This window comes from Carassius auratus, chromosome 35 (assembly GCF_003368295.1).
Source record: "Carassius auratus strain Wakin chromosome 35, ASM336829v1, whole genome shotgun sequence".
Classification (NCBI taxonomy): domain Eukaryota; kingdom Metazoa; phylum Chordata; class Actinopteri; order Cypriniformes; family Cyprinidae; genus Carassius; species Carassius auratus.
In genome coordinates this window covers 4199839-4212008 of record NC_039277.1, presented here as the reverse complement: position 1 = coordinate 4212008, position 12170 = coordinate 4199839, and the positions used below count along the sequence as shown (strand labels likewise).

General features: G+C 38.4%; 1 protein-coding gene across 5 annotated transcripts in view; it reads left to right on the top strand.

The window, feature by feature from the left end:
* The window catches only part of sh2d3ca (SH2 domain containing 3Ca), a 44949-nt gene that overhangs the window by 29737 nt on the left and 3042 nt on the right, over positions 1–12170 (top strand). For 3 of the 5 annotated variants that reach the window (XM_026219375.1, XM_026219378.1, XM_026219377.1), the window contains 7 exons: positions 2727–2855; positions 4734–5161; positions 5933–6033; positions 7208–7698; positions 9210–9325; positions 10678–10849; positions 11045–11156. In XM_026219375.1, coding sequence (XP_026075160.1) covers positions 2727–2855; positions 4734–5161; positions 5933–6033; positions 7208–7698; positions 9210–9325; positions 10678–10849; positions 11045–11156 — 1549 coding nt within the window. Of the gene's footprint in view, positions 1–2726; positions 2856–4733; positions 5162–5588; positions 5667–5932; positions 6034–7207; positions 7699–9209; positions 9326–10677; positions 10850–11044; positions 11157–12170 lie in introns of all 5 variants that reach the window. The other 2 variants (XM_026219374.1, XM_026219376.1) reach the window with 1 other exon arrangement.

Sequence of the window (12170 nt, the reverse complement as noted above, 5' to 3'; positions counted from 1 at the left end):
CCTCTTGCTTTGTAAAATGCTTGAGGTGTGTGTGTGTGTGTGTGTGTGTGTGTGGTGCATGAGACATATGAAGGCACCAGGCCGACTCACACAATAGGAAGTTTCCATGACAACCAGAGCTTCAGTGCTGGGGGTGTATGTGCAGCATAGGTCCTATCACCCCCTTTCCATCTCTCCTTTTATCTCCTCTGTACCTTGAAATCCGTTCTGTCCTTGTGCATCTGTAGCGGTTGCACTGTGCATTTGTGTGTGTGTGTGTTTGTGCATGTGGTCAGGTCAGGTCATTTCCCCCAGCATGCGCCTCATTAGACTGCCAGAAGTGGTTTCTCTGTGGAAGAAAGAGGGCAGTGAGAAAGACATTTTAGCCCTCCAGGAGCAGCTCTAAGTGGGGCAAGGGGACTTGAAACAGCCCAGGTGTCTCTCTGGAGTCTTCAGACATCAGTGATCGAAAGCAGAACGCAGCTTGATCCCATTCAATCTCTCTTCAGGCACTTTAATGAGTGAAACTCTGCAGAAACAATGCATGCCAATGCATGCTTGCCAAGGCTTATTCTGAACTCTTGTTTCCTTTATCAGATCTTCTGGTGCTCTTGCTTTTGTCTCATCTCATCTCACTTTGTCTTTTTTCTTTCCACTTTTCTCACCTCACTTCTTTATCTCCTGTCTTTTCTTGTCACGTCTCTTCTCATCTTGTCTCTTCTCTCCTTTTCTTGTCTCAGTTCACATCTTTGCATCTCATTTTGTCTCATTCTCGTCTCATCTCACTTCACGTCGTCTTGTCTCATCTTAGCTTTTCTTGTCTCAGTTCACATCTTTGCATCTCGTTTTGTCTCATTCTCGTCTCATCTCACTTCACGTTGTCTCATCTTAGCTTTTCTTGTCTCAGTCTCGCTCTCGTCTCATCTCACTTCACGTGGTCTTGTCTCATCTTAGCTTTTTTGTCTCAATTCACATCTTTGCATCTCGTTTTGTCTCATTCTCGTCTCATCTCACTTCACGTCGTTCATCTTAGCTTTTCTTGTCTCAGTCTCGCTCTCGTCTCATCTCACTTCACGTCGTCTTGTCTCATCTTAGCTTTTTTGTCTCAATTCACATCTTTGCATGTCGTTTTGTCTCGCTCTCGTCTCATCTCACTTTACGTCGTCTCATCTTAGCTTTTCTTGTCTCACTCTCGCTCTCGTCTCATCTCACTTCACATCATCTCATCTTAGCTTTTCTTGTCTCAGTCTTGCTCTCGTCTCATCTCACTTCACGTTGTCTTGTCTCATCTTAGCTTTTTTGTCTCAATTCACATCTTTGCATCTCGTTTTGTCTCGCTCTCGTCTCATCTCACTTCACGTCGTCTTGTCTCATCTTAGCTTTTTTGTCTCAATTCATGTCTTTGCATCTTGTTTTGTCTCGCTCTCGTCTCATCTCACTTCACGTCGTCTTGTCTCATCTTAGCTTTTCTTGTCTCAATTCATCTAGATTTTTTCCACATTTCTTGCCGTATTTTGTCTCACTTCAAATTATTTGTCCTGTCATTTCTCATCATGTCTCTTCTCATCTCCTCTTCTCATCCTGATTCACCTCTTCTTTTTATATTTTGTCTTGCCTTGCTGCTTTTCTCAGCTCACTTAATTTTTTCTCATCTGTTCTCTCGGAAGCACAGTATAGGTGAAACTCACTCCTTGAATAAACACTAATAAAGTTGGAAGAGAGAATTTCCAAAAACTGGAAAAGGGTCATCTGTCTCTTGTGAGAGGCACCTCTCATAAGTCAATATGAAGTACTCATATCAGCCTAGCACTGTTATCGCTCACACACTGGGTTTTCTCTATGGTCCCAAATCCAGAATATATGACACCAGAATATTGTACCTTGTGGCCATCTTCAAGCAGCAAAAGACAATTACAGACGTCTATATGAAATTACGGAGAGGTCTGGTGAAGCCCAGGTGGTGGATTCAGCCCCTGGAGGCCGAGACAAAAGCAATAACTCCCTACACTTGACCTTGCCTCACTATCTTTCTACACTTTACACACACACGCACACACACACACACAACCAGTTAAATGACAGTGGAAATCTAGCATCTTTTCCTGTTCCCATGTGTAAAAATCAGTCAAAGAGTGAAAGCAAAAGCAGATGTCTAATCCGTTTACCACAGACAGAGAGAGGAAGAGACCATTAGAGTGACCCAGGATTGTAAAATTGATCCCACATCTCCCATTTTCACCGACTTTGAGCCCTGTTAGTGCCCTAAGCTTTGTCCGTTGTCTTTTTATTGACTTCATTACAATGCCGCCGGTGTTTGGATTAGTTTTCCTGTGTCACAGAGGGTCGAGACCTTCGCCTTGAGCTGTCACACTCATAGATTATGCATTATTTCTACTGGACACAGAGTGCCTTTGTCTAAACAACGCTGTTCTTTGAGTGAGACGAGCAAGCCTCTTCCTGCATTGTGTATTTGTATGCTTTGATTTAAGCAACATGGTTAGATGTTACATAAATTATACAGAAGAATATGTGCAGTGAAGCTCTGTGTGACTCAAATTACTTTTTCATATCTCGTATGGATTGATACGTCAGTTTGATGAGTGAGGCAATAAACCTGGCCATTGTTGTTCAAGAATGTTTTGTTTTTTTTTCTCAGGGTGATCAATAGTTTACTGTATCATATATTTGTGTGTTCATGAAGTAAAGCGGTGTGACTTATCTGTTGGTTTTTATGTGTTTTTTTGCAGTTCTCCAAGGAGAAGTACCTCCTGGAGTCACCCCCGGAGAAACTCAGGAAGGAGCTGGAGGAGGAGCTCAAACTCAGTAGCAGTGACATGAGGAGCCACGGCTGGTACCATGGCCACATTCCACGAGAGGTGTGTTTGTGGTACAGTCTCACACAGCCAGAATTTTGACTAAACGGAATAGGGTCTGGTCCACTTTGCAGCCTATTCTAGTACTTAGACGAAAAGAAAATGTCATGTAAAACGACATGTAATTTCGGAAGTTAATTTTGGATTTGGAGTTGGATTTGTGCCAAACTGATTATACCACAATAATAAAACAGTGTACAAAAAATATAGAAGCTTGTTTCTGCCGTTGAAGAAAAAAAGAAAAAGAAAAAAAAAGGTATTTGCAACTTTTCTCATAATTCCGAGCTTTTTTCTCAGAATTGCATGATATAAAGTCGCAATTACATGTTATAAATTCAGAATTGTGAGATATAAACTTGCAACAGTAAGAAAATTGAGTCTTTTTTTTTCATCTAAATTGTACTTCAAAATGTTAAAATTGAGAGGTTATATCTCAAGAAAAAAGTCAGAATTGCGGTTCCCATTTTATTTCTCACAACTGCAAGTTTATATCCCGCAATTCTTTAAAGTTGTAAGTTTATATCTCACAATTCTGTGGGGAAAAAAGTCAGAATTTTTCTTTTTTTTTTGAGTTTATGTCTCATCTCTCACAGTTCCAAATGTATAGCTTAAGGGGATTTTTTGTGTGATTGGCTTTCACCTCTCTGTATTAAACTATGCATGCACAAATGACGCTGTTGTTCTTCAAGATACTTAATTATAATTAGTTTGTAAACATTACTTTATGCACTTTTTTCACAGTCATATTTTCTTATGCTTTGAATAAACGTGCATTAGTAATATTATGCCCAATGCGCCCTCTTGTTGCCTCAGAAGAGAAGCCAAAAGCTTTTCTTCACCCTAACTGAAATGATGCATTTTAAATTCGAAAATAATTTGAATTTTTATAATATTTATTTGCAAATTCGAATTTAGTTTTTCAGTAATTTTCTGCCATCTATGGCTATAACTTCCCAAAATCTCAAACTGTTCTCTCAAACAAATAGAGAAATGTTTTGAAAGTGCCAGTGTTTCACTCCTCAGGAAACACTCCGCCTACAAATGACTTCCAGTTGTCTCTGCATATTAAGTGGTAATGGATGAAAGTATTTTAACTTCAAAAAGATTGCACATCTCAACACTGAGAACAATGGATGTCAAAGGGAAGTCCACACTACGATGTCCAAACAAGTGTGCATGTAACTGGAGAAGTTCTTGAATTAAAACCTTCGTTAGCAGTTTTACAGTATTTTTCCATGTGCATTCTATACATAATGTTTTGATGTGTACTGTATATTTGTTGCTTTGGGCATGTTTGGGTTTTTCTGTCAGCATGTGTTTGTGAGAGAGTCTGTTTGTGCCCTTTTTTGCACCATAGAGCCGTCAAACTACAGCCCACGCTGTCTCTACTATGAGAGCAGCCATCTGGGCATTAGCATAATGTATTCCTGCTCAAGCTGGAGTAAAGAGAAACTCCAGCCACCTCTATTAAAAACTATAGCTAGTCGCCATGGCGATACGCCCCCATGCTGCACTCCTGACCTCACCAAATGTACTGTTGTGCCATCTGCTGGAACAGAGGCATGTAGTACATAAAGTATCATATCTGTGGCATTTCATCAAAACTTGTGTAAAGTATGCAAGTTATTCTATAGATTCAGTTGCTAACAGTGATCTAAAAAAAAAGTTTTGATTACCACAGAAAGATAATTTTAATTTATTTATTTTCATTTAAAAATGTGTTTATTTAAAAAAAAACACATTTCCACTGGAATGTTCTGGGGGGAAAGTGTCTAAAAAGTAGCATGTTGAGCTGTGGTGCTTATGTGGGAAATGTGGGTTTGAGTCCAGCTCGCAACGTTTCCTTTAATAATGCCTTTTCTTTTATTTGTGTGAACACAGGCCTCAGAAACGTTGGTTCTGCGTAGCGGCGACTTCCTCGTACGGGACTCCCTGTCGACCGCGGGCGACTATGTCCTCACGTGTCGCTGGCAGCAGGAAGTCATCCACTCTCGGATCAGTAAAGTCCTGGTCAAAAGCGGGCAAACCAAAATCCAGTACATGCTGGAGCATGAGAGCTTCGACTCTGTCCCCACGCTGGTCAGGCACCACGCTAGCACGGGACGACCCGTGTGCCCACGCACCGGAGCTCAGCTGCTGTGTCCGGTCAACCGCACGCTGCCTCTGAGGTACCTGGAGGCCACGTTTGCTTTGGCCGGTGGGAGACCAGGATCTGCACATTCACCTTCGACCCCGAGGGGGGCGCACATCAAGAGAAGAAGCGTTACTATGACGGATGGACTGACGACAGAGAAGATCATTCCTCACAGGTAGACCTTCATCATCAGCATCATCAGCATCTTCTTCTCAAATAATAAAGCAGCTAAATCATAGTGCCTTGTTTTGTTTTGTGACCATATTCATGTTTTTTAGTGACCACCAGGAGCTAAACTGGATCAGTCTCAAAATAACATTTTGTTTTGTTATGATTTATTTATTTATTTTGTATCAGTAGTCATTTTTGTTTTTTAATTGCCAACCAGAGGTCTCAAAATAACATGTTCTGTGACCATATTCATTTTAGTTTTTAATGATCACCAGGCATTAAATTTGTTTAGAGTCTCAATTTTTTTTTTTTTTTTTTGTAAACATATATCTTAATCTTAAAAATGTTCAGGTATCTCAGGTCTGAGATCGGGCATATTAACAGGTCAGAGATGCAGGGGTGATGTGCTCATGTAGGATGTCTTGTATTAGCAGTGCGGCCCAGTCTACAGAGCCAGATGAGCCTCAGACAGTCGAGCCGGAGGTGAAACCAGCGGAGGGCAGCAGCTGGTGTGTGTGTGTGTGTGTGTGTGTGTGTGTGTGTTCACAGCTGGCACAGACCCCCTCCCACTCACTCCTGTTTTCCACACAGATTTGGCCACATGGAAACCCTTCACCTGCTTCTGTGCATGTCATCTCTAGCAGCACTGAATGTGTTTTTCAGAAATCTTGTAGCTGTGGCTTATAAGTTGTGCACCATGCTTGATTGTTTTGACATGTAAAATGTGTTTTGATATATATAATGAAGGATTTAATAGCATGTTTGTCTTCTCCAGCCCCTCTACAGTGCATCATAAGGATGCGATGAGGAACTGCGCCATGAGCATGGATCAGATCCAAGAGTACCGCTGCCCGCTGTCCCCTGCCTACAGCTCCAGTGAGTCCACACACACATTCTCATGCATCTATCTGAATATTTAAACCCACTGATTCTGTTAGCCCACCCTAATAGTAAAGGATAATGTACATCCGGGTGGTTGTTACCGCGAAATAATCCTAGACAGGGTGATCAGGACCTCAACATGAAGTGAATTACTGATTTGATTTGAAATATGTTATTAACTTCTGTGAAGAAATACGTTCTTGGCAAGCTTTAAGCCAAGATGACCAGACAAGTTCAAACATTTAAGGTACTTATTACACATATTACACAGATGATCAGCACTAACATAATAGCAGGGACATGAAATATTGATTTGAGAAGAAATTTTAAAATCTTACCTATTTATTATATTATAGTGATCCATTCACACAGAACAAATTTTTGCTTTGAAAAAACAAAAACAAAAACAAGAGTTGCAAGCAGTGAAATGGGAAACAAATGCCATGGTTTAAGAACGTTGTGTCCTTGGCAGGATGCAAGATGCAAGACGCAAAAACAATGGTCAAACACATCGATCTAGCACGATTACATGGACAAGTAGCAGTAATAGAAAAACGCATTCTGTGTGAAGAGCCCCATCTAGTGAGCAAAAATAATCCTTCTGCACAATGAGATCAACACTACAACAATATAACCATAGGCCTACTATTGAGGGCCATTCAGACAGAACTATTGAAATGTTTAACTTTTGAAAAACATGTCTCTTAACCTTGCATTTCACAGACATTGTGTTTTTAACCGCAAATGCGAGACAAAATGGAAAAATCCAAGGTCTATGGACAAGTTGCTTTTATAGTAGCTATGCCGTGCCGCTGCAAAAGAAAAATGGTCAAACATGTCCATTTAGCACGTTTACATAGAAAAACATGGACAGTGGACTGCAAAAATGTCTTTGCATCCCACTTTTGCAGCGTCTCACGCATGGCACAGAATTCTAAAATCACTGAGCTCAGTTTGAAAGAACTTCCTTTTTTTAAAAAAACACATCCCCTACGATAGACATGAAAGAAGAGCAAGCCTCCAATCCAATACCTTGTTGAGCGGTCATTTTTATTGACGACACTCATTATCTGGGAATAATTGGAACTCTGAATGTTGCTACTGACCAATCAAAACCAAGCGTTTCAGAGAGGCATGTAAAAGTCTGTTATTTTGTTTGTTTCTCCAGTCTCCCGCTACAGACATGGCTCAGGTGGGCGTGTCCTCACCGCGATCCCGCCTTCTCCGGTGATGCGGCGCTCCAGTGATCCACATCTTTCACCATCCTCCTCCAATAACAACCTTACCTGCTCAGACTTGCCCCCCAGCTCCCACTCCATGCCTGCCCACAGTTACCCGTCAGAAAGTTCAGAGCAGGACGGCAGCTACTGTGAGCTGAGACCCGGTCAAGCCCCCATTCCTCCCTGCAAGAGCTACGTCGAGAGGCTGAGGGTGGAGGATGGCCAAAGCCCGGGCTCTGGAGCTCCAGATGGGATGGAGGGCTTCACGCTCCCCCTGGTGGAGACCAGCTCCTCCTTCAAACCTGGAAAATACCAGTCCACTCTTCTGCCAGCCGAGAATAAACCTCTGGAGATGAGTGTGTTGAAGAGGGTGAAGGAGCTGCTGGCGGAGGTGGATCCCAAAACAGCCGCCAAGCACATCACCAAGGCAGACTGCATGGTAAAAAAAATACTATATAATATATATACTACACTATATAACAAATGTTTTAGCTATTGACATTTTTCTGTGTTGCTTCACTGCTTATTAGGAATTCTATACAAAGCAAAGGTTATTGTTAAGTGTTCATAATAAAACAATCCATCCACAAACTGCAGTTCAACTCCATCTGAAACCAATCATAATAATGGGAACAAGTGACACATCAGGCAAAAATCCTGTTCAGAAATATTGAAAAAGAAAATTATAATAATCATTTTAAAAAGAGCTCAAAATACACATTTAAACCCTTATCATAATTATCTAACCTTTTCCAGGGTTACGTAAGAGTGAATTGACCAAAATGTTGCTTCATAATGATGCAAGTTTGGGTCATTACAGGAATTTTTAGAGTTCCTAAATTTATATTTAAATTTTATACAATACACCTACTGTACAGATGATTTGACGTGAGACACGTTTTTATTTTTATTTAATGTTAATGTATTTTTTAAGTAAATGAAAATTTGTATAATTGAGTAAAAATATTATTTATAATTTTTTATTAATTAACGGTTTCTTAATTTTTTAATACATTTTCTAGATACATTTTTCAGTTGCTTTGGGTCAAAAACAAACAGATCTTTAACCATATAGCCCAGGTTCAGTTTTTAATATAGATACTTTTAGTTGGATAGGTTTTAGGTGAATGCATATTTGTAATAAATGAAAATGTATAATAATTCTAATAATAATAAATACTGCCTTATTGTTAATTATAGAAAATTATATTTTATATTTATTACAAAATCAAATAAGTCGGTGAAAACTGTACATATCAGTTTCTTGAAGTCCGGTCACGTGGTCTTTGTTTTGGGCCAGACTCAACTTAAAGCCCATATATCTCTGCTATATAATGTCTAGCCCCCTTAAAATGGATAGTTCACCCAAAAATGAAAACTCATTTACTCACTCAGAAGATATTTTAAAAAATGTTGACAGTAGCCATTCACTTAGTAAGTGTGTAAGTCAATGGCTACCATCAACTGTTTTGTTACCAATATACTTCACAATATCTTTTTTTGTGTTCAACACAAGCAATAAAGGTTTGGGACAACTTCAGGGCGAGTAAATAATATGCTTTTCGATACCTGACTGATATTGCAAATTATTGTTTATTATTGAATCAATTATTCTTAGATGACCCGGGACAACATTACCAGATCCCATACACAATTACATTCCCAAACACTCCCAAAGAAGTACACAAACAGTAAAACTGCCCAGTAAAGCCCACGGCAGACGGACAGATACGACATCACGTAAGGCACATGTGAAGCTGACTGATATCAGACTTTCATCAGTGTTGTCTTCCATTAACATTTACACCTTCAGGGTTAATAAACTCTCTCCATCATGTGATGAGTTCAAGGGTAATTAACTGTCTTCTGTTCTGACTGTGACTATGTTGGGATGGAAATAAAGGGGCGGGGCTGAATATAATGCTCTTGTATCTGTGTGGCCATCTGCAGGTTGCTAGGATACTGGGCGTTACCAAGGAGATGCAGAGGATGATGGGAGTGAGCTCGGGGCTGGAGCTGCTGACTCTTCCACATGGACACCAGCTGAGACTGGATCTGCTGGAGAGGTGAGGAGACACTTACACTCATACACACATATCATAATCAGGACACAGCCGTTCTCAAGTGAAGGGAGTAACACAGACATCAACAGCCAGTGAAGTCCAGTCAACTCTGTTCCAACCAGCACAACTATCCCTTTCAGCGCATTCACAGAATTACAGATAATGGAAACAATTCAGAAGAAAACCATACAATAAAAATAAAAACAATAGAATAAAATACAGATGATAACTAATTTTTTTGTTAAGCATATATATATATATATATATAAAATTGAATATATAATGAATATAAAATATATGCAAATTTGTATATTATATATAATTGAATACTGATTTTGTTATGCAAGTTTGGGGTCAGTAATATGTTTTTTCTTTGAAATAGGAAATATGAAATGAATACTTTAATTAAAGCTGTGGTAGGGAACTTTTGACGCTCTAGCGGTTAATAAACAGAACTGCTTGCGTCTTGCTGAAGAACATCGTAGCCGGAACTACTTCTCTCTGTTTATGTCTATGAAGAATCACAAAGGTACTGGGTTACTCCGCCGCGGTATCCCCGAAGCAATCTAAAATAGTCCGAATATAAACAATTATTATGGGTGCACCCTAGTGATTCAGGACAAGCTAAAAACACGGTTTGGAAAATGGATTCATGGTGTACTCGCTTATTATATACATTTTTCTACATTTTGAACACAAATAAAGTTACGGACCGCAGCTCTGATTGGTTGATTTCTTACCGGGAGTCGTCTTTAACTGCAAATGGCAATAGGACCACTGGGAGGAGCCAGAGGAGCTTGATTTTTTTCACAGATTATCTGTCTCATATTCTACTGTCTGGACATAATGACAGGTTTAACAAATATGTAAATAATATATTTTTTACAAAAGTTATCTACTGCAGCTTTAAAGCAAGGATGCAATAAATATATCAACAGTGTCAGTAAAGACATTTATAATTGTCCAAACACATTTACCGCAAACATATTAAGCAGCTCAGATGTTTTCAACATTGATAATAATAATATTCAATGTTTCTTGAGCAGTAAATCATCTTATTAGACTGATTTCTGAAGGATCATGTGACACTGAAGACTGGAGGAATGATGCTGAAAATACAGCTTTACATCACAGGAATAAATGACATGCTAAAATAAATAAAAATATGAAACAGTGGTATTATGTAAATAATATTTTGCAATATTACTGTTTTTTACATAAGTTGAAAATGAACACAGCAGTGCTCATTTAAATCCAAAAACATACATGTATCAAACAAGCCATCATGCGTGTTACAGAGATACAGCTAGCAGTATTGAATATATTTGAGTGATCAGCTGTGTCTTGTTCGACAGGTTTTACACCATGTCTATAATGATGGCGGTGGATTTGTTGGGTTGTACGGGCAGCACCGAGGAGAGAGCCGCCCTCCTGCATAAAACCATCCAGCTGGCTGCTGAACTCAAGAGCAACATGGGCAACATGTTCGGCTTCGCTGCGGTCATGAGAGCGCTGGAGCTGCCGCAGGTGACAAGAACACACCTGACCTCTCAAACCACACGTGCCAATGCTCAATAGCAAGTTTAAAAACAACAGTAATGCATAATTTTGTATATCAGAACAGTATTATTTAGATGTATTATCTGTCGTCTGTAACTAACGCTGATCATTTTCCAGATATACAGTTCTATATTTCTATATCTTCTGTGATGTTTGGTGTAGATCTCACGGCTGGAGCAGACGTGGATAACACTGCGACAGAGACACACAGAAGGCGCCATCCTCTATGAGAAGAAACTTAAGCCATTCCTGAAGGCCATGAATGATGGGAAAGGTAGAACAAGAATCCTCTTTAATGACGAAATACTGTTAATATTCTACACTACAGAACCTTTAATATTAGTGGCATTAGCAACTCCTAGGCAACTTGTAAAGAATCACATGGACAATATAGTGTTGTTCTTAATAGTGGTTTAACCGATACATATATCCAAATGCCAATTTTGGCATTTTTGAATTATCGGTATTTGCCGATAATCGGTATAGTCTCAGAAGCAGCTATTTATTTGACGGCAGTGGGACTTTTATTTTGATAGAGATAAGAACCCAGCCAACACCTGTGTGCACACACTATGCTGAGTTATATCCAGTTTGCCATTATTTCATATTCATGTCGTATGTTATTGTCTTCTGTATGTAAAATGAGAAAATATGATTCCCAGTGCACTCAAACTACTACAATAGGATTACAGAATCAAAAGGTTGATAAAGCATAAATCCTTTTCTTTTTTTACAGATTTTTAGTTATATTTTTTTAATAAAATTAAATCAGTATAATTGCAGCAATTCTGCATGTTTTTTAAATTAAATTGTGTTAGATAATGTACTGTATATATTTTTTTATTTATTTATGATATTTGGTTTATACACCCTGCTCTCTAAGACCATGAATAAATAATAAAAAAAAAAAAAAAAAAAAATATATATATATATATATATATATATATATATATATATATATATATATATATATATATATATATATATATATATATATATATATATCAGTAAACCACTAATTCTTAATATTAATGGATATAATATTCATTACAATTACTGTCGATGTCTTTTACAAGATTAATTGTTTTATTTATTAACTTTACTGTATTTGAATTCATGTTCTTGTGAATTATTTTCCTTTGATAATATTTTTAAATAAATATAATTGATAATAAAAAAAGAAATATAATGATTTTTATAAAAGTACATAGAATATTTGGATTTTACTCATTTTATTATTTGTCTTTTATATATTACTCCTCAATCTTTTATTTAATTTGGCACTGGC